The sequence below is a fragment of the Amblyomma mixtum genome, chromosome 9, assembly GCF_055824585.1.
Source record: "Amblyomma mixtum isolate Tamu chromosome 9, ASM5582458v1, whole genome shotgun sequence".
In the NCBI taxonomy this organism is placed as follows: Eukaryota; Metazoa; Arthropoda; class Arachnida; order Ixodida; family Ixodidae; genus Amblyomma; species Amblyomma mixtum.
The window spans coordinates 105,444,198-105,466,602 of record NC_143020.1 but is presented as its reverse complement, the minus strand read 5'-3'; the positions used below and the strand labels follow the sequence as shown (position 1 = coordinate 105,466,602).

Below are 22,405 nucleotides of genomic sequence, written 5' to 3'. Positions count from 1 at the left end.
GCATGTGCGACAAAGGTGACTCTAACGGGGTCTCGTACCTTGGTCTTTCCGATCTGCCACTCCATCTTGGGCATGTTCAATTTCTCGAGGATGAATCGACAGGCCTTGAGTGGATCTGGCGGAAGCGGGCCCATGTGCCGAACCAGGCACCGGTACCTCCGCAGGAAGTCATCTATCGTGCTATGAATGGGGTAACCCTAGGCAAAACAACAGTTCAGAGCACAGCGTTACGCACGAGCTGTTTGAAGTGTAATTAAAAGATAACCGAATCGGCTGCAGTCAATGTTAACAAAGGAACGTAGAAATAATTAAAGAAATTGCATGACAAACAGCGCACCCTATTCACTATCGAAAATTCGGCGCTGACAGGACCTCGAAAATCAGCTAACGTGCTATTTAACACGAAACAATAGGCGCCAGAAGCCAAGCCTTTAAGGCCAACATAAATTAAGCTAAAAATATAATCCACCAGGGGTTCGTGCAAGCCTCTATTGTCGCACTACATGAAGGCGCTGCCACTGCAAGCGTAGTCAGCGAAGAAATTTCAACCCAAATTAGTTATGGTCACTTAATGTACACAGATACTCAAGTTTCACACCTTCCCGGACTCAAGCCAGAAAAACACTGACCGGTGAAGAAAGCTGCATGTATGCCTGCACTGCAGCAGAATTTTCTAGAGTACTCAATACTAAATACAGGGAATTCATCATTAAGTATGGCACAGAGCAATCAATATTCAGTTTTTCTCATTCTGAGAAATAGTGTTTAGCATACTGTACTGAGGAATACTGAGTACTCAAAATATGTGCCCTAAGTGCTGTATAGTTACCTGTTGTCTGATGCGAATGATGTCCAGCATGCCAAGATATCGAAGTTGTGTCAAAACTTGCTCGTCGTCATAGTTGTTGGCTGTTTTCTGAGTGTTTGGCTTGATACACCGTACATACCTGCAACATGAGGCCACGGAACGTTTTGCATTCACGCAGTGAGCAACGCATACGTTACTGCGAAGTTCTCACAATAAATGGAACTACACTGAAATCGCTAACTGACTTTCACGTGCTTTGTAGTAAGTGTAGCAAAATGCCGTGATGAATGCTCACTCAATATTCGCATCGAGATTTGTGGGGTTGTTTCTTATCAAGAATATAAGCTAATATGTGCGCACATTTCCAGTGCAGTTAAAATATCGTCGTCTCTCATCTCGTCATCTCGTCTCATTGTCTCTATTCCGATGAGACCACTATTCAAGAAGTTAGCTTAATTCACTTACATTTTAATTTAATTCGCTCATTTCTTCAAAGTTAACAAGTGGCTATCCGATTCAAAGCATGACGAGGTAAAAAATCATTTTTTATGCGATATCACTGACACTTCACCACTACAAGAGCCATTCTCTGTTTCCGATTTAAACGCACTTACAAAAACCCGCCAGCTATCCATCTTTTTGTGCTTCATGATTATTTATCCCTTCACCTTTCAATTTAACATAATTTATGGCTGTACGTTCTAGCTTATGCCTTACATTCTAACCCTACCCCACCCTTAAAAAAAAAGGGCATGGAGTCCAAACAAGACTAATGAAAAATGGTTAGCTTGAAACGTACCAAGGGACAGTCGAGTGCAGAAGTTCAACGAGCGCCGTCAGCTGGTAGCGGAAGGCATCAGCCACGGTCGGCTTGCTCTTGTTCATCGTCTTGGTCATCGTGGTGCCTCCAGCCGCCAGCCGCGTCAACGTCACTTCCAGAAGGTCCTTGAAGAAAATGAACAATCATTAATGACATCTAACATGTTAGAGTATTGTGTCTGCTAAAAATCCCTTTGGTCCTAACGCTACTACATTCCACAATTTTTAGCAGACGCCCCCAGAAAGTTTGACCACCTTCTTTACTGAACATTCTGATTAATATTAAAAATGATAGGTGTAACGTTAAGAGATTGGAAGCGGGCGGAGTGGGTAAGAGAATGCGGGTTAATGACATCCTAGTCGAAATCAAGAGGAAGAAGTGAGCTTAGGCAAGGCTTGTAATGTGCAAGCAAGATAACCGCTGGTCCTTAAGGATAATGGAGTGGATTCCAAGAGAAGGCAAGTGTAGCCGGGGGCAGAGAAAGTTAGGCAGGCGAATGAGATTAAGAAATCTGCGGAGATACGGTGGCCGCAGCATGCGAAGAACAGGGTTAATTGGAGAGACATGGGAGAGGCCTTTGCTCTGCAGTGGGCGTAGTCAGGCTGATGATGATGATGATTCTTAAACAAAAAAGAGCTGTTAATAGACTTTACTATACCTTATTCGATACACACACACAAATCAATGACAAAAGTGCTAAAACAAAGTGCAGTAATGATGACCGAGCCTAAATATTTAGCCTTATGATAGTGACTGCAACACTTCAAGCTTTGCGGTCCAGAAGACCGACCCCCAGGACGTGTATGCGCACCTGGAACTTGACGAGGTCCTTGACAAAGGCGTTGGTGGACTTGCGCATGAGCTCGAACAGCTGGTCCTGCTGGGCGTCCTTGTTCTTTTCGAGGAAGCCCTGCGTGGTGTAGACGACGGTGCCCGCGTAGTGGCGGATGCCGAACTCCTGCTCCCAGCGGCGCCGGTCGTCGCCGCGGACGTAGTACGCGTGGCTCTCCAGCTCCTGGTGCAGCTTACTCACAAAACTGATGTCTGTGCCCTGGACGAAAGGGGTGGAGCGCCAAGATCAACCAGTGATGGGAGCCAGTCTGAATGCAGCAGCTAGCTCATTCCGGAGACTTTTCAGGTAGAGCTGAACTTCGTTACAACAACATTAAAGACGGCCAGCGATTACTTCGTTATAGCCAAAGCTTCGTTATAGCTCGTACTGACCGAGCTTTCAAGGGGAATCTTCATTCCTTCGTTATATCCATTATTTCTTTATAAACCACTTCGTTATAACAAGGTTCGACTTTAGTTCCTATTTTTATGCTTCAGGTTACGGATCAATTTGGACTAGCGATGCTATCCGCTTGCCACACTGGTTAACTCATATGATACCAGCATAGCCTTGTGGCATTCCAGAGTTCGATTTCCGAACCAGAACAGTCCAGTGTTCATTTATGAAATCCCCTTTTTCAGAAGCACAATAGGTTCGATGAGTCTCCTTATGGCCAAAATCAGTTGCAAAGTTGATTTGCAAAGTTTATTTCCCCTTCGAAGTTGGTTTAGTTTATGTGAATTTAACGTCCCAAAGCGACTAAGGCTATGAGAGACGCCGTAGTGGAGGGCTCCGGAAATTTCGACCACCTGGGGTTCTTTAATGTGCACTGACATCGCACAGTACACGGGCCTCCAGAATTTCACCTCCATCGAAATTTGACCACAACGGCCAGGATCAAACCCGTGTCTTTCGGGTCAGCAGCCGAGCACCATAACCACTGAGCCACCGTGGTGGTCCTTCAAAATTGTTCTTACAGCTTTTCCACTGGGAAAGTTCTATTCACAGATTCATTCTGAAAAGTCTCGAAACTTGAGAACACTTCCTCAGGAAGTTCACTGTGATTCGCAAGGATGGGCTCGGCCATCAACGTGCAAGATACACTAATTAATATCTCCAGCCTATCAGTTATACCGCAGTACATGGTAGCTGAAATTTCACCAATGGCTAGCGCTAACGAAAAAGTCTGACACATCTAGATGACAGCAACATGAGCATTACCTTTGGCATGCGACATTCCTCCACCAGGAGCTTCAGAATGCATTTTGGAGGCTGCAAAAGAAAAAGAGAAGGAGTAGATCAGATATCTAAATTAAAATTGATCTAAATTAGGTTAAGTTTTCATTTAAATGTAGATGTTTTCAAAGATGTTATGAACGACACCAGCAAAGCAAAACTATGCATAGTCCTCCGCAAAAACTATTGAACAAACGAAGCTGTTTTATGGGTCAAAATTATTCCGTACAATCAAGAAAGAGAGCCGTTGAGATCACCTTTTCTATCAGTTCTAGACAGGCAGTGTTGTCGGTGAAGTGGATGTGGGAATACTGAATGTCCTCTTGCCGGTACTGCAAGCAAAGGGAAAGAAAAGTGTGATTGGATCGTTTTTATAACGAGGCACCAATGTGAATGACACGTCAGTCTACACTTGCCATTTCCTGCTCCAAGGCGAAAACGTAATGATTGAAGAACTTGTGGAGCTTTTCATTAGTGTAGTTGATGCAGAGCTGCTCGAAGCTGTTCACCTGAAAAGTTTGAAGAACGGGCAGGAAGAATTCGGACCATTAGCAACTTTGTCAAAAATGTTCCAGACCATTTTAAGCTCATTCTAGAGGACCGTTTTTACCGGGTCACAAAAACTTTTCCGATTTTATGCGATATACCGTTATTGACAAAACAGCAAATAAATTTAAGAAAACAGCATTAAATTATCTCGCCAAGAGAAGAATGCGCAATTAAAGTATGGAGAATCCTCGCCACAAGTTATTGGCTTCCATCTTAAAATGCGTTGCTTAGCTTCATACCAGAGGCCTGTTTTTACCGGGTCTCAAAAACTTTTCCGATTTTATGCGATGTACCGTTATTGACAAAACAGCAAATAAATTTAAGAAAACTACATTAAATTATCTCGCCAAGAGAAGAATGCGCAAAAAAAGTATGGAGAATCCTCGTCAAAAGTTATTGGCTTACGTCTTAGAATACGTTGCCTTAATGTCATTTGCGATTTGCGAATAAAGCAACTGCGGTAAATTTTTATCGCAAAGAGTCGTTTTAGAAGTCTGGCCGGATACACTATTCTCTGCACTCATTAAATGCTCTGATGCAAATCGAACGTGCTTCACAGCACATACGCAAGCATTGCAGAATAGAGCAATAGCTTACTGCACTCTAGACAGAAAGGAGTAAAGGAGCTGTCCTTTAGCGCACTCCCGTTTATAAAATGGAGTGTGCTAGAAGACAGCTTACTATTCTCTATTTACTCCCATAAAGACGAATCCGTGGTTAGAGTGTGAAGAGTGTCCCTCTGAAGAAAAAATAAAAAATTCATGCTTACCCCAAAGTTTTCGAAACCGAAGATGTCGAGGACACCGAGGAACCTGTTGCTGTCTTTTCCAGGGCTCGTGCACATGTTAATGTAATTTACGATCCAGGCAAACGTCCTTGAGTAAAGAGCCTTGGCCATGGCATGGCGGTTTTGTTGCGCCTGTAAAATAATTGAAGGCATGGCTTTTGGTTCAATGATCCATACTTTTTTTCTAAAGGCGACATGAATACATGTCACTGAAAGCAAATAGCACAGCATGTAACTTCAAATAAAAATAGCAAAAGAGTTTCAAGACATCTGCAGCTGTGATCTTCACCGATGAAAAGTTAACTTTCAAACTTTCCAAATGACTGACGTATATCTTGTAGAAACAGCCTCCAGTCGCCTATGCCTAGCATGCAACAGCGCAAACCACAACTATTTAAATAAGCCGTCATCATCTCATTTTTCCTGAAGATTGGGACTGCCACTGAAAACTTCACCAGCATTACCTCAGACAGCTGTGCAATGTCCAGCATAACAAATACCCCTAGAATTCACGCTTAACCTCAACCAGTCCTTGCATGCTATTTGTTCTTACTTTTGATGTCCTAATCACAAATTATTTTTCTTATTGTCCACCATACCAATAAAATAAACTGTTTTCCTCTGATACATACTGTCTTGCCTCTGAGCATAACTCCTGCGGCAATTTTACCGCCATTATCTTGGTTTTTTTCCCTTCTCTTTTCAGGATGGTGAATCCCACTTCAAGCTCCGCCCCATTCGACGCCACCAGCAACACATCTAGTGCTAATGTGCCATGCACCTCATGGTATTTGAGAGGTATCTCGGTGACGTTTCCCCGGACGATAATCTGCCGGTGCAACGTGACGTAGGTCAGTTCCTCGGGCTGGAAGCCCAGAAGGGTGGCAACTGTCATCAGGATCTCTTCGTCTCCAGGTGTGAGAGAACTGCGCTCTTCCTCGGAGTCGGCGAATTGCAGGTTTCCCAGCCACAGGATGGCGCTCAGCACGCTGAAGATGCCATCCACCATTTCCTGAGAAAAAAGAACGAAATATTAGATGTCACATCACGAGCAGTACGCTTTTCAGTACTGAACTGCATGCTATGGCCTTTAGGGCTTGCCTTACAAGCATGATTTCCGTTTTTTACAGCGCAGCTGTTAAGCGCCCATTCATGGTTTGAGCAGCAACTGACGTTGGAGTAACCCATCACGTGACCATAACATCACCCTCACTCCATCAGTGACGTGGCATTGCGTGAACATGACGTAGCTGTTTTCTGAGTTTTTTCTACCAGAGGATTTACCTGAGCTTGCAGCGACCTCATGAACGCCACAGATTTAACCATTCAAACAAACCAGCATACCATCGAAGGTGCGCCTGCATTAAATGAGCCGCTTATTTGCCACCAGATTCGAGAATTCGGCTAGGCCTACTGCTAAGTCCAATGATTAGGCTTAGCAGCGACCGCTAAGCATAGTCACTATAGAGTTAGCCGCTTAGTGAAAAAGGAACGATGCGACTTCTAAGCATAATTGCGTTTTGCTGCTAATCTTCCGCTTCCAAGCCCGCAGACAAAACTGGCTCTTTTTAGAGCGCAGCTCTTAGGCGCCCGTTTCTGCGTTTCATGGCGTCGCCGTAGCCGTTGTAACCAGGAGAGGGTAAAAGCGCAACCTCCTCCCCTCCTTAGCAAGAAAAAAAATTGGCAGGGGCTTAGCTTTGGTTAAGCCTGGTTTTGTACTGCATATGCAGCGCCTCTAGCGGGAGGAGCGCGGCGCGCAGTGCCAAGCGGCCGCCGCCGTTACCCGACGAGCCGAGTTGGTAACCCGTCTCTCGATCCTTCATGCTATAACATCGCGCCTCTAGCGGGAGGAGCGCGGCGCGCTGTGCCATGCGGCCGCCGTTACCCGACGAGCCGAGTTGGTAGCCCGTCTCTCGCTCCTGGTATGACGTCACGCTATAACATCACTAGCGCCTCTAGCGGGAGGAGCACAGCGCGCTGTGCCATGCGGCCGCCGTTACCCGACGAGCCGAGTTGGTAGCCAGTCTCTCGCTCCTGTTATGACGTCACGCTATAACATCACTAGCGCCGCTAGCGGGAGGAGCGCGGCGCGCTGTGCCATGCGGCCGCCGTTACCCGACGAGCCGAGTTGGTAGCCCGTCTCTCGCTCCTGTTATGACGTCACGCTATAACGTCACTAGCGCCTCTATAGCGAGAGGAGCGCGGCGCACTGTGCCATGCGGCCGCCGTTACCCGACGAGCCGAGTTGGTAGCCCGTCTCTCGCTCCTGGTATAACGTCACGCTGTGACGTCACTAGGCATGATCGATATGACGGCAGGGGTCATTCTAAAGGTCAAACGTGCCAAGTGGCCGCCGCTACGCGAAAGGCCGTCCTTGGGAGTAGTATTGCTTTCGCAATAGAAGACACTTTGGAAATTCTAAAGTGTGCTTGGCGAAAGCCTTGCGGTCAACCCACTGCCGCCTGCCCGAACCGCTTGGCGCGTGGAGGGCTTCCCGCATGTGCGGTTTTTATTGTCTTTGGCGACTGCGGTCGCTTTTTTTATTGTAATGTTTTAGAGCGCAGCTCTCTGGCGCCCGTATCGCGGCAGCGCGCTGTCGCCGTTGTCCGTTCGGCGTTCATTGTGTTCAATGACGTTGGCGTTATCATTTTCATTGCGAAAGCAATACTACTCTCAAGGACTGCTTTTCGCGTAGCGGCGGTCACTTGGCACGTTGGACCTTTAGAATGACCCCTGACGTCATACCATGCCTAATGACGTCATAACGTGACGTCATACCAGGAGCGAGAGACGGGCTACCAACTCGGCTCGTCGGGTAACGGCGGCCGCATGGCACAGTGCGCCGCGCTCCTCTCGCTATAGAGGCGCTAGTGACGTTATAGCGTAGCGAAAGACGGGCTACCAACTCAGCTCGTCGGGTAACGGCGGCCGTTTGGCACGGCGCGCCGCGTTCTTCCCACTAGAGGCGCTGCATATGCAGTATAAAACGCCTGCTTTAATTGTACTAAGCTCCCCCAATTTTTGGGAAAGGAAGCGCGCATAACTGGCTACCTGGGTCAGTGGACGCTTAATCGCGCTGTTGTATTGTTGTTGCGACCGCAAGAGCCGTTGTCTAGCAACCGTCGCGGTGGACACCCGAACCGCACCCTACAGGAAGGGAGGAAGTGGGAGTGAAAGAAGAAATACAAAGAGGGACCATAGTGAAGAAAATGAAAGCTGTATTTGAGGAAAGGGAATTAAGCTGTAACTGTCTCATATATCTCGATGGACACCCGTCATCCGTTTGTAGAGGAAGGGAGGAAGTGGGAGTGAAAGAAGAAACAGTAGGAGGGCCCGTAATGAAGAAAATGAGGAAAGGAAATTAGGAGGAGGTTGTGCCGCTGCGCGGAGGAGAGGCCACAGTTGAAACGATTCCAGCGCGCGGACGGACACCGCGAGCGCATAGACGGACACCGCGAGCGCATGGACGGACGCCGCGAGCATGGACGGACGCTAACGGACGCCGCGAGCATGAGCCATTAAAGGCTTTCGCCTTAAAAACAGCGCCGCGCGGACGGCTCTCGCCGGCGCGGGTCGTAAAACGGGGGAGAAGAAACCCCTGGATAAGAAACCGCTCGCCGACGCGGCGGCGGCGGGATTGCCGTCGATTGTTCTAGACTGTCCGAGTCGTTTCTACGCGATGTTTACGGAGAGGGCGTTGCCTTGCGTGCGCTAAGAGATGCCCTCCACCCCTTCACTCGCGCGACGGCGGCGGCGCCATTACAGAAAGTTCCAGATGCTCCTCGAAGCCACTCCCGGCCTTTGACCAATGAGGACGCGCGCCCAGCGCGAGAAAGAGAAGGAGACCGCACAGCCGACACTGTGTGTATGTGCACGCCTGCCTTAGCGCGAAGAACAGACAGATGTGGAGCGAGCCTATATAAGAAGGGCGTTGACCGCCCGAGCCGCTGGTTAAGCTTCAATGAAGAAATTGTGTTTTGTTTGCCTCTCTCTCTTGTGGTAGTGCACTTTAAGTGCAATAATTCTTTTGTATTGTAATCTCTCTCAAGTGTAACTTTACTGTTAGTGGAGCGTTTCTTGAAGAAGGAATATGTCTGAAAAATAAAAAAGCTGTCTGTAATTTTACATAATGTCTTGCTCGCATTCTTTGCCTCAATCTATCGAAAAGCTGAAACAGCTGATGAGCTTCGCTCAAATTTCGCATTACGAAATAACGTAATCGTCGGCAATTTTTTAAACACCTAAATCTGGTAAGGTACAAGCTTGGCTCATCCATTTCTTCGAAATAAATGAAACAGAACAAAGGATATCGGACGGAGAGCGTTGATAAAGTTCGCTAGGTGTTACCAATGTGACTCTCCGCCTGAACCGCATTTTAGAGCTTCGTTAACGCTCCTCCAAGGGAGGCTACCTTTTTTTTCCATTTTTGCCACAAACAAAAACAGCGCGGCTGGCGAGGTGCATTGCGTTAATGTAAACACTTTCGAGGAACATGCAGGCAAAGCAACCCCTCCAGTGCACATAACCAGTCGAAATAGCCAGATTTTGTCGAGCCACAGCGACGAAGGTAATCGCGTTTTCGAGGTTCTACAACCTGATATCTAACGACCGGCTACAAATCTCTGACTGCAAGCGGGTGCCTACGATAATCAGGTAATAGTTAACTACGAGAATTTAGTCAATCACTTTACTACTCAGTGGTTCAGGCTTTCATCTACCGAGCCGGAGTACCCGGGTTCGAACCCGACCGCGGCGGCAGCGTTTCGATGGAGGCGAAACGCAAAAGGCGCCCGTGTACTTTGCGATGTCAGTGCCCATTAAAGATACCCTGGCCGTCGAAATTATTCCCCACCTTTTTCTTTCTTCTTTCACTCCCACCTTCCCTTCCCTCACGGCGCGGTTCAGGTGTCCGCCGAGATATATGAGACAGATACTGCGCCATAGCTGCCCTGCGGACCTGTTTTGTTAGGGCCCGTTACTACTCCAGGCTTCGCCTTCCCCTTCCCTTACGGCGCGGTTAAGGTGTCCGCCGAGATATGTTAGACAGATATTGCGCCATTCCCTTTCCTCAAAAACCCAAACCGCTTCCCTGAAACACCTGGTATATGGAAGAAAGAATGCAGGAGGAGTGCGCATTCAACGCACCTGGGGAATGTTGAGCACGGAGATGGCGAGCCGCAGGGCGTCGAACATGAGCGCGTCGTCGATGCCGTCGATGGAGAGGCACCCGCTCTGGCTGAGGTAGGTGTAGCACTCCACGGGGCCGATGGCGAACTGGTCGCGCAGCTCGGCGCTGCGCTGGGCGGCCGCCACCAGCTGGTAGAAGATGTGGTAGTTGCGCTCGCCGCTCGACTGGAACGTGATGCGCGACTGCTCGAGCAGGTAGTCCTGGATCATGCAGCCCTTGATCTGGAAGCGGCTGTCGAAGCACACCTGGATGAACTTGCCGAAGCGGCTGGAGTTGTCGTTGCGAACAGTCTTCGCGTTGCCTGCGATGAGAGAGACGAAGCGCGGGGTACGGTGAGGTATGGTACGGCACTCTCTAAAATATTTTACACCCTTAAAGGTGTAATAAAGGGGTCCCAGAGTGTCCCAGGGCTAACACCCTTTAAGGTATTCATAAACACTCTTATGGTAGCCATGAACACCCTAAGAGTGTTACACCGTAAAACCATAAGGGTGTTCACGAACATCATAAAGGTGTTGGTGAAAAACTTAATATATAGTGCCTGGCTTGTTGGTTACACACCTTGACAACACCAGAGCGGCCGGAACACGGGCAAGAAAGACTGACACAAACAAGGTGGAAAGCTGGGCTAGTTGGTGTGTCATTGTTAATTAAAAGACTAGCGCATAAAACTGGGACAAAGACAGAGAAGGAGACAGGACGAGCGCTCGTCCTGTCTGCGCTCGTCCTGTCTCCTTCTCTGTCTTTGTCCTAGTTTTATGCGCTAGTCTTTTAATTAACACTGACACAAACACGTACAGGCACTGACTGACAACATGGTTTCTTTAACGTGCACTGACATCGCACAGCACATGGCCGTTTGTTGCATTTCGCTTCGTTCGAACTGTGGCCGCCGCGGCCTGGAAAATACGTTGACGGGCTCTCTTGAAGGGCTATGGTTGGTACGCGGTACTTTTCGAAACATGGTAGTGCTGCTACGGTGTTCACAAGCAGAAGACAACACAGTCTAGTATATGGAAGTGCTCCAGCTAAGCCTCTGCTCAGGTAGACGGCAAAGGATTGGTGTATCGAGCCCATTACGCAGTGTACTCTGCCACGCTGTGTAAGTCAACGCGCTGGCAAGGGAATTGTGAGTTACAGCCAAGCAAGATTTCGCGTCCCCTGCTTGCACGAAGGCTTAGTTGGCATACATCGGTACCGTTTTCCTCCTACTGCATTCGCTCTAGTAGTCAATCAAATTTTCCAAAGAAATGTTTAGTTTATGGGGTTTAACGTCCCAAAGTGACTCCGGCTATGAGAGCCGCCGTAGTGAAGGGCTCCGGAAATTTCGACCACCTGGGGTTCTTTAACGTGCACTGACATCGCACAGTACACGGGCCTCTAGAATTTCACCTCCATCGAAATTCGACCGCCGCGGCCGGGATCGAACCCGCGTCTTTCGGGTCAGCAACCGAGCACCATAGTTACTGAGCCACCGTGGCGGCTTCCAAAGAAATGTTATAAGGAAGAAGAGTTACACGTTCACTGCTTGTCAATTTTTCAAGCCGAGAGAACATTCATGAAGTGAAAAGTCCCTCTCATGGTATGAACGTATGTAGCTCGGTCGTTATGAATGCTATGTTAACGGCACAAAGGTGAGCACCTACGCTGTGAGCAACGCAAAGCTTATCACTTTCTTTGGACGTACCGAAAGCTTCGAGGATGGTGTTAGCCTCCAGAATCTGCTGTTCGATCCATGTGGACACGTTCGTGGTGACGGTGCAAAGGTACTGCAGGATGAACTTGGTCGTTTCAGTCTGAAAATGGGCATGAGGCTTGGTTAGCTGCACGTTTTAACCGCTCACACTAAAAGCGCCGCACTTTACGCGAGCCCTCCAAGTGCCATCTGGGCAATGGAGACCTTACAGCCAGGCAGCTAATCGACAGCTTCCCCTTAGATCGGGGTGGCGACAGTTGCCAGCTAGCTGTTAAAAAGAACAGGAAACCTTGAGCAAGGTATACGACCTCATGAACTGACAACCATGGGTGGATTTAGAAGGAGAACGATGACCGCCTTCAAATCCACCCAAGGAGCAAATTTGAATTTTTACGGTAAATCAAGGTGACCCTCATGATTTTTCACTGCAAAAGGTCAAGGTATGCTGAGCTGGCCTATTTAAACCCCCACTCGAAAGACACAACAGAAAAGTGTCTGTCGTCACAACAGATTTTTTGTAATGTTTTGGACTGAAAACTTACTACAACAAAATTTTTCGTAGCTACGACAGAAATTCATGTACTTACTACAGAACAGTGCTACACAGAAAATTGGACTGCTACAGAAGATACTACAAAACAACATAGAAATCTGTCGTAACGACAAAACTACAAAACAAGAGAGAAATCTGTCGTAACGACAAAACTACAAAACAACAAAGAAATCTGTAGCAACGACAAAACTACAAAACAGTTTGTCGTATTTTTGACATTTTGACAAAAATATATGCGAACATGGGAAAGTGAAGATGTAGATCTACAATATTCTCCTGCACTAGAAGACCGCATGCTTTCGCAGCAGTCACGACTTGTCCGCCAGCTTGAAGACGCCGTACGGTTCGAGACAGAAGCAGTGCCCCGTGCACGCACCTTTCCGGCGCCGCTTTCTCCGCTGATGACGCACGCCTGGTTGGCGGTCATGTTCTGCAGGCTGTCGTAAGCGGACTCGGCGATGGCGAACACGTGCGGCTCGCACTGGCCGATCTTGCGGCCGCTGTACCGGAGCACCCATTCCTGCGAGGAGCGCCGCGAACGGGATGACGTCACAAGGCAACCGAACCAGGGGAGGTCACGCGCAGCCGTAGACCTCGGACAAGACACATATCATGCTCCTCCACTCACCGTGTCGTATATGCTGAGCTCCTTGTACGGGTTGACGGCGATGAGGATGGTGCCCGTGTATGTCTGAGCGAGTGCCGGTTAAGGATTCTCACGGACAAACACAAGGAGATTCTGCACGTGAGCACTGCATATCGACGACAGGCCATGACACCAAGAAACGGTTGGTTGGTTGCCCTCAAATAGAATGGCACATACCCACTACGGGGGAGTGGCCAAGACACAGGCGGTGAACTGCTGGAAAGAGGAGCATTTACAGAGGAAAGGGAGTAGTAATAGGGTTTACGCTGACAGATTGGACGACGCAACGACAGGGGACCTGTTAACGGCGTGGTGAACAGTCCGAAGAATACAAGGATGGTGAGTTGACATTTAACGGCACGAGCGCTGGTTGGTCGAAAAGCGCCATGGTTAACGTGTTCGGACTATACATAAGGTGGGGACAACGACCTTTTCAATGCGAAAGCCTTACATATGGGTCATCAGCAACGATTACTCTCGGGCCTAAACGATGGCCGTGAGAACTTGCTGTCCGTCTGTCCTCGAAAACTGTCACACTATAGCTATCAATCATCCTGATGACGTCATCGCCACGTGGTAGGCGGCGCCTGCGCCGCTCCCTACTGCGCACGCGCTTGGTTGGTTGGTTTATGGGGTTTAACGTCCCAAAGCGACTAAGGCTATGAGAGACGCCGTAGTGGAGGGCTCCGGAAATTTCGACCACCTGACGCTTGGCGCCTTGGTGGCGCCACCATCGTGCGGCGCCGACATTCCGAGTCAGACGTCTCCTTCGAGTCGCGCCAGACGGATGCCTCCCAAGCGTTCACCCGTTTCGCCAAAAACCAAGCGCGCTCGTGCTGCAGAGCGTCAACGGAATACACGAGGCCAGTTGGGTGGCTCGCTCACCTACCGATTAAGTCAGCAGAAGAATTGGCAACAGAAACGTAGCCTTTAATTCGCAAACAGCGTGCAATCAGCAACAGAGGCAGCCAAATCGGCGCGAAAAGGCTTCCGCCTTGCGCACTTTAGACTATAGCACTGCACGGGCCTCAATCTGAGGCCCAAGCCCGGCCCGGGCCCGAAACCTGAAGCCCGAGCCCGGCCCAGGCCCGCGGCTTCAAGCCCAGCCCAGGCCCGCTAAATTATTGCTCTAGCGAGCCCGGCCCGGCCCGTGAATCCCGGAGTGAAGCCCAGCACGGGCCCGGCCCGGCCCGTTTCACAGTCAAGTAGACAACCGTTAAGAAACTGGCCGACAAAGGTTCTGAAACCACAGTTTGGCTTGCAGAAATTTGGTTCTTTTTGACCCAGAAGGAAGTGATTAAGAGTAGTGCTTGCCAGGCCCTCTATTGGACACTAATCTCGAGTAGGTGCGCGAAGATAAACAGGGAAGCTCGGAAGAGGCTAGGAGAAAACCCTGGTTCCCCGGCTCAGTAATCAAGCGCCTTGACCACTAAGCCACCGCGGCGTGAAAATAAGGAAATAAATAAGTCAATGAATAAAGCTTAGTTTTTTTCCTCAGCGCGTACTCTAACCCATAGCTCATCCGTGTCGCTGCTCCTATGCCGCAGTTGTGTACTTCACTCTGCAATAGTGAATGAATAGTGGGACACCAGCCGTTTCTATACGGACCCGAGCCCGGCTCGGGTCCGCAGCTTCAAGCCCGGCCCGCGCCCGGCAAAACAGATCATGTCCCGGCCCGGCCCGCGGGCAGGGCCGGGCCCGTGCTTTCGGGCCGGCCCGAGCCCGTGCAGTGCACTACGTTAGACCGCCAAGTGCCCCCTAATTTTTGTAATTGGCTCTTGACAGCGTGAAAGCACACTTCTGGAAGGCGTCGATTCACGCTCGGAGCTCTTCACTCTTAACGAGTTGCGAAGAAGTGCATTTAGTTTATGTCCCGACCCTTCTGATAAACGCATTTTATACGCACTAAGTATTGTCGTCTAAATTCCAGACAGCGCACGCATTTTCGCAATGACAGCATCGCTACCGTCATCACTGCTCCAGCCGCGGCGGGCCGAAGAAGAGGAGGGAGACAGGGGCGACACGGTGGTGGCGAGCCGTGCGGGCGGGGCTGCACCGCGGGGGCACCGGGAGGACCGAACAGCGATGCGCCGCCGAGCCGCCGGGACCGCCGCCGACGTCGTCGCCAGGGAGGCCCGCTGACGGCCCTGCCCCCATGGACGTGCTCGGTCCTCGCCAGGTGCCCCCCAGGGGCGGGGACGAGAACGACCGGCCGCCCCTGGACGACGCGCTCCTGGAGTGCCTGATGGAGCAGCAGCAGCAGCAGCAGCCCAGGGCTCGCCGCGGAGACGACTTCGCACCGGAGGTCGTGATCGACTTCGTGCGGAGCATCACCGAGCTACAGGGCGACGACTTCAAAGAGTGCGCGCCTGGCCGGGAGCCACCGACGCAGGCGAGTGTGCCTGGCCAGCTTCGGTGGTCCTTGGGGATGTTGCACTTTTTTGCGCAGCTAGGGGTCTCCGAAGGACAGGCCCGAGTTACCCAGGACCACATCAGGCATATGGCTAGGGATTTGGTGGCCGTATAGGAAGCCGTACTAGTCAGAACTGATCTCGTTGAGATGAGGAAAAAATTCGCCACTTAGAGAGAGGGGTCGAACTTGGTTTACCCCGGCCTGCAACCAGACCACGGCCTGGAGTTCGGCGGCCTTACGTAAAGCCGACCTGAATTCCAGTGAAATCAATAATGAAGAAAAATTCTGGAGTCGACGTTATCGGTACTAAAATTCCGGAAGAGTTTGTCTCTCCTGGTCTGTTCTTTTCCCTGCAGATTCAGTTTTGTCGCGACGACATCCGCGACGACAGGATGTCGTCCATTACTTTTCAGGTAATGGACGATCTGCCCTCGACGAAACCAGCCCGCATCATTTCGTTTACTCATGCAAAAGGGCCCAATAGAAACAAAGTGCTGTTGCAGCCAAGGGAATCCCTTAGTCTCAGTTTGCAGCTGTTTGACAATGTACACTACGCGACGTCCTTCCTTGATCAAGAGTACTGTGTCATGCTCCATACCCCCACAGCACATGTCCTCCCCTCAGTAGGGTTTTTGAAACATCTCGCCTCAAGAGAAGCCAGTTCAAAGCTACCACAAAATGCGGTACTATATACAAAGTACACTCGCAAAAAGGCAGAAGATAGAAGCACTACAAAAAAATTAGCCGAGGTTCAACCGAGCTGAACTTCGTACACGAGCGAAAGGAAAGCCAGCGGTATTTATGGCGAATGGTGTGACGTCAATGATGTGGCGTCATGACGTCACATCAGGCGATGCGAATCGCAGGTCTAAAGGTGAAAATCAAAGCTTAAGTGACCACTGGTCATCGGCCACGCGGTTGCTGGTCATTAGCTATGACCAGGCATATCACGGCTATGCGCAGCAAGACACGTAGGCATACATTCTTAGTCTTGGGGGTGTGTGCCTGTAAGCCTTGCACCGCGTATAGAAGTATGAATAGCAAGAAACAGTGTAGTACATTGTTAACGAAAACTCTCCCGTTAACCTAGCTTTTTCGAGTACACTTCTCTTACATGTAAGTAAAACTTTCGTTTAGGCGAGTTGGTTCATCTTTGAACGGGTACGTGCTTGCGCGAAGAAGACGGGACAACAAAGAAACACACACGACATATACAGAGCGCTCTGTATATGTCGTGTGTGTTTCTTTGTTGTCCCGTCTTCTTCGCGCAAACACGTACCCGTTCTCTTACATGTCGGCGCCGGTCCGTTTTCCTCCGCTGTCTTTTGCCTTTTTCGCGTTTTGTCCATCTGTTGGCTGTCGGCACCGACAGCAATCTTAGTGCGACAATCCTGCCACAGGCTGCGCAGCAAGCTCGCCCTTGCGAAGGCAAGCACATCCTGGACAAGTCCCTGGAGGCCCTCAACTGCGACCCCGTGCCCGTGTTGCTGCCGCTGGTGGTGAACCCCAGGTTGGCCAGCGACACGGCGGTGGTCACCTCGCTCGGGTCCCCCAGGCCCACGCTCAACGCCAACGAGCGGCGTTCCATCGAGACAGGCCTCGGCTCCCAGAGGCAGTCGCACAGTTCCGAAGGGGACAAACAGAGGGCCGTGATTGCCAGAGCACTCAAGGACATTCGACGGCACCTTAGACCGTCCCCCCAGGTACTTACTAGGCAACTTACACTGCGCTAAACTGCAGCACTCTACAGAAAGGTGTAAAAAGGGTGTAAAGTTGTCCTCTAGCGAATCGTGTGCTAAGAGGGCAGCTTACTCCCTTTTTACTCCCATATAGGTGTATTCGTGTTTAGAGTGTAGTATTGACTCCCATATAGGTGTATTCGTGTTTATAGTGTAGTATTGACTCCCATATATGTGTATTCGTGTTTAGAGTGTAGTATTGACTCCCATATAGGTGTATTCGCGTTTAGAGTGTAGTATTGACTCCCATATAGGTGTATTCGTGTTTACAGTGTAGTACTGACACCTATAAGGGAGTAAAAATGGGAATAAGCTGTCCTCTAGCGCACTCCTTTTACACAGCTTACTCCCTTTATACTCCTTTGTTTAGAGTGCAATGGACGCAATGGGAAACGACTGGTATTAAGGTACCTAACTAAGAGAACTGACAGTGAGTCACATGTTAGTGTATATGCCACTGAGACAACGATGCAAACAGCACAGCAGGCGACTTGCTGCCTTCCAGCCTAGACCTCGCATAGTTTCACATTATACTCTCCTCACCTGTCTCCTCGTAGACCAACATGTGATAAGGAGCGATCTTTCCCAGCAACGCCGAAAACGAAACCCGCCTCTTCCTACTGTGTTATAACCTCTCGCGCAAAATAAAGCACTAGGATGTCTTACGACTTCGGTAGTATTTAGCCTACTGTGCTATAATCTCCCGCGAAATCAAGCACTAGGATGCCTAAAGACTTCGATAGTATTTAGTACACTGTGTTATAGCCTCTCGCGAAATCAAGCACTCTGATGTCTAACGACTTCGATTCAGTTCAGTTCAGTTCAGTTTTATTCCTTAAAGGCCCCCTTTTCAGGGGGTGTTACATAAGGGGTGGGAATACACTTGAAAGTGTGAAAAAAAACAGCAATGATAGTATTTAGTCAGCGCAATTTAGTTTATTTTAATGAAATTAGTCAGTACAGTCATACTTGTTATGGACTTATGGCATGCTAGAAGAAAATCCGGGACCACACGTAACTATTATTCGGCGCTACGCTCCCTTATGTGCCTTGGCCGTAACAGTCGAACACTGCGTGGTGAGGACATGGCAATGCACTCTCTCTGTTGGAGATCAGCAGGTGCCCATTTGTCCCTGTGGTGATTTTGATGATAGGCGACCAGCATTAGAACGGTTTGATAATTTTGGATCATTTCACTCATATGCACTCTGCTAACAAAACTCTGACAGAGAACGATACTTGTCGGCGTCCGCTATGCGTGGCATCCGTCTTAACATATTGGCCTGTCCAGAAGCATTATCCTCTGTAGCCGGAGTGATACTTAATATGTCGCACCCTGTAGAATAAGAGCTCAATTTAGGCATTTTTTAGACTTTTACTGGTGTGTTAGCAAGAGACACGGCCTTTTGAGGGAGATTTTTTACCTCTGCCTTTCACCAATTTCGAAAAACATGCGCAGGAATCGTCAGAGGAAACACCGGGTCCCAGCGAGATAGAGGAACTCATGGAAGGCAGCTCTCTGGCTTCGACGTCTGAGGCCGCGACATCGTCGAAGGAGTGTACGGAAGACGACAGCGAAAAGAAGACTGGCGCTGCCGGTACCGAAGAGACCACAGAGGCTACGGCACAGCTGGAAGGCACCGCCGAAGAATCCACTGCTAGCGCCAAGAGCCAGCACCACACTTTCCAAGCAGAAGGCAACTGCGATCTCCTCGTACCGTCACTCCTGTCCAGCCTTGATCCGATCGTGCATCATGCAGATCCGCTTTACGCAATCAAGAACATGTACCAGGGCATGTCCCAGGACTACAGCACAGTACTCAGTCCTCAGCTGGCAGGAGTGGCTCAGGTCTCAGACGAGAGCGAGAAGCAGCAGCCGATCAGCTGTTCGACTTGCTACGACTTCACAAACCACGACTACCTCAGCCAACAAGAAAAGCATCCAGGGGGCGCATTCGAACAATTTGCTTCGCCCAGCAGCCACAGCGCCGACTCCCGACAAAGACCTGTGCTGGACCTCCTTTGCGGAGACGACTGTCACTTCCAGGCGCCCGGCATGGCTCCGCAGTTCGGACTGCTGCCTCTCAGCGCCGAGATGCGAGCCGCGGCTCCTGAGCACGAAGGAGGGAGCGGAGGCTCGATGCCGCCAAGCGTGGACGAGAAGTCCTTTATAAACTTCCTCTTCTCCAACATGTCCAACGACGACATCGAAGACAGGGCCGGGCCGCTCGACTTGTTCCAGATAAATTCCAACGTTGGCTTCCTGCAGGACAACATGGACGTGTTCAGCACACTGAACGTCGTCCCCTTGGTCGACTACAACAACAACGTCCTCGGCTTCCACGGCGAAAGAGGGTACCAGGAGGCGACCACGACCGACGAAATCGGAAGGCGCGCCGATATGTCCGCCGAAACTGATGCCCCGTCTGGACGGATGCATGCCTTCTCCGAAGCGACCGAGGTGCCCACGTACACGGCTTCGGCAGAGACGAGCCTTGCCAGAGACCCCCCGTCGCAGAGACGACAGCCAGCGGTCCAGGAGGAGAGCCACGTTGCCACGCAAGTCTTCAGAGCTGAGCTGTGCAGCGCCGTCCCAGAATTTCTGCAGACTCTGCAGGAAAAGAAGATTGACGACGCGGCAGCTCAGCTAGGCCTCGTGCAACCGCTCGCACGACCCGTCAACGTCTCGACCGAGCCGGAACGGAACTACGACCTGCTCCGGTTGTCTCCCGAGCGATGTGTCTGGCCCAAAGCGAGGACACCCTTCTCGGATGGAAACGTACTGGCCTCGACGCCGGCTAGCGAAGACACGCTCAAGTTTCGACGCCGCAACGTCCGAAATTTCTTCTCCGACGGCAACACTCGAGACACGGCCAACATCGCCGGACAGGTGGAACACAGCGAACCTGCCACCGTTAAGGCTCCCACGTCTTGGCCTCTGAAGCCAATTTTCGTCACGGGGAACGAATGGATGAGGCGATGTGCGCCGCTCAAGCCTCTTTTCGTCAAGCAGCAACAGCGACCCCCGATGCCTCCGCCTCTGAAGCCAGTGTTTATCGCACCGCAGCAGCAGCAACAACTTGCTTGGACAATGAGCAAGTCAGCAGGCAATGCTCCAGTGAACAGCGAACTGGATATGTGGACAAGGGAGACCAGTCTTGTATCCTGTGCTCCCGGTTGCTTCAGGAACAACGAAATAGACATCGAGGACATCATCGCAGGCTTGACAGAAGACACAGCCATACTCCAACCCTTGCTTGTCGCCTCTCAAGCTCAAAGCAGCCAGCAAGAGTCCAGCTCCAGCGAAAACAGCGCAGGTCAAACCGAAGCGAGTGGATCGTCAAGCGAGGTAGGCGGAGATTCTAACTCGACCACCACCGGCACTTCAGCCAACGCTAGTGAAGACTCAACCCATTCGTCTAACACCACGCCCGCGCTGACGCAGCGGAGCATTTACTCTGCCTCATACGGAACAACCGACTACGACGAACACGGACCCAAAGAAGAACCGCAAAGCGAAACGGTGGCGACAGCTACCGGCCGCGACATCAGCTGGGGCCTGCACAGTGAAGTACCCTTGTCTATGACTATGGACGAATTTGACAGAAGTGCTCTGCCTTTTGACTTCCCACCAGCGACGACTGGCGACGAGTCCACGGATGACCCAGCGAGCAGCTTCAACGAGGCCTACCCTAGCTCCTGCAAGAAGACACTGACCCTCCGCAGCCTGATGCCTACCATCACGGAAGAAGACCAGGAGTAGTGGCAACGCGGGATGAGACGGCTACGTCGTTTCACGTTAAGATGAAGCCTCAAAATTTTCACCGCAGTTGAGGCCAGGAATTCCAGGAGGTGCGCCTACGAGCGGAGAGTAAGATACTGGAGTTGTGTGAGCAGACCTAAGAGGTGGACTCACTCCGTTGCTGCTGCTGCTGCTGCTTCCAGAAGTAGTCACCACGAAGAGCAAATTGAATGTCGCGTCAGTTCATAAAACTATAGTGTAGGGTACAAGACGATGTCCCATAATCCGGCACTAATTATTCAGCACGTGCGATGACAACGTAACGCAACAGCTGTTAGACAACAGTGCCTAGTGCGAAATTTGAAGTGGCTCCCACTCGAAATCCTTCTGGAAGCTTTTCACCCACGGCTTTCTCTGCGTGCCAGCGGTGCCCACAAAATCATCTCTCTCTCTCTTCGTCACTACACCGTTGGAAGTGAGCTAAATTCACGCTTCATGGCCAATCAAAAATGTGCGTTGAACCTAACGCGGCTCTCCTTTCTGAGAACACTTTCCCCGTGAGAAATGAGTTACTAGTTATCGGACCTACAAATTAGAGCTATTTAGCCGTTGGGGAGTGATGCGATTATGCTATTTTCAAAGAGCCAAGCTGGTAGACCGGTGCGCCGGCATTGGGCCGCAATAAATTGAGACGTCACCGTGTTTTGCGAACTCGCTCGCCAAACCGTTGTCAGTCTTCATCCCCGATGTCTGTGACATGACAGTAATTTTTCTTTGACATTCAACAGCAAACCTGCCTCCTGTCACCGCACTATCCCAGTAAAATGGAAGCGGCCACAAAGTCCGAACAGCGTGTCACGTGCTTCAACTACAGCTGTACATGTAAGGGGCTCACGTGATCGATGGAAACGGGTCATGTGACTTTGCTATGTGATGACGTCATTTTATGGGGGACAACCAAGACGTCTCGTGGAAGGCTGATAACAGCGATGCTTTAAAAGACAAAAAGCGCGGTTTCCACAATGTTCGGTTGACCGTGGTTCATTTCAGTAAGAGTTAAAAAGAACAAACTACCACTGACCACCGTTTAGCAAAGGAAAGAAACTGTCACGTCGATAAGCGTCGACTAGACAGCGAAAGAAATCGCCGACCATAGTGCAACAAACACAATATCTGCAGGCCTAAGCCTTGCAAAGCTTCCGCGGTGATCGCAACAAAGTGGCTGTATACGACAGCATTCATTTCAATGTTGGCCGTTTCCGAAGCAACTGCACGATCATCCCCCCCCCCCCCCCTTCGTCCTAGAGAGGCCCTCCTTCAAGCCGTCGCTTCCGCAGCCCTGCAATGCTTCGAAAGAGCTTCACAGACTACATCAAGCAGAGGGTGGTGTTCCCCG

At 50.3% G+C, this 22,405-nt stretch overlaps 2 protein-coding genes across 2 annotated transcripts in view; one reads left to right on the top strand and one right to left on the bottom strand.

Annotated features, from left to right (window-relative positions):
- The window catches only part of Myo81F (unconventional myosin 81F), a 110,814-nt gene that overhangs the window by 43,656 nt on the left and 44,753 nt on the right, over positions 1 to 22,405 (bottom strand). Inside the window, exons 3-15 of the mRNA XM_089561138.1 lie at positions 13,098 to 13,160; positions 12,846 to 12,989; positions 11,908 to 12,016; positions 10,178 to 10,521; positions 5,814 to 6,044; positions 5,015 to 5,164; positions 4,113 to 4,205; positions 3,954 to 4,028; positions 3,682 to 3,732; positions 2,440 to 2,679; positions 1,608 to 1,753; positions 830 to 947; positions 39 to 197 (exon numbers count right to left, since the gene is read on the bottom strand). Of these exons, the coding sequence (XP_089417264.1) occupies positions 39 to 197; positions 830 to 947; positions 1,608 to 1,753; positions 2,440 to 2,679; positions 3,682 to 3,732; positions 3,954 to 4,028; positions 4,113 to 4,205; positions 5,015 to 5,164; positions 5,814 to 6,044; positions 10,178 to 10,521; positions 11,908 to 12,016; positions 12,846 to 12,989; positions 13,098 to 13,160 (1,923 nt within the window). The remainder of the gene's footprint in view (positions 1 to 38; positions 198 to 829; positions 948 to 1,607; positions 1,754 to 2,439; positions 2,680 to 3,681; positions 3,733 to 3,953; positions 4,029 to 4,112; positions 4,206 to 5,014; positions 5,165 to 5,813; positions 6,045 to 10,177; positions 10,522 to 11,907; positions 12,017 to 12,845; positions 12,990 to 13,097; positions 13,161 to 22,405) is intronic.
- LOC149330518 (uncharacterized) lies at positions 15,111 to 21,811 on the top strand. The gene is made up of 3 exons (XM_089559871.1): positions 15,111 to 15,513; positions 16,929 to 17,231; positions 18,727 to 21,811. Exons 1-3 carry the CDS (start codon positions 15,271 to 15,273, stop codon positions 21,028 to 21,030), a joined length of 2,850 nt encoding a protein of 949 aa, XP_089415997.1. The 5' UTR covers positions 15,111 to 15,270; the 3' UTR covers positions 21,031 to 21,811.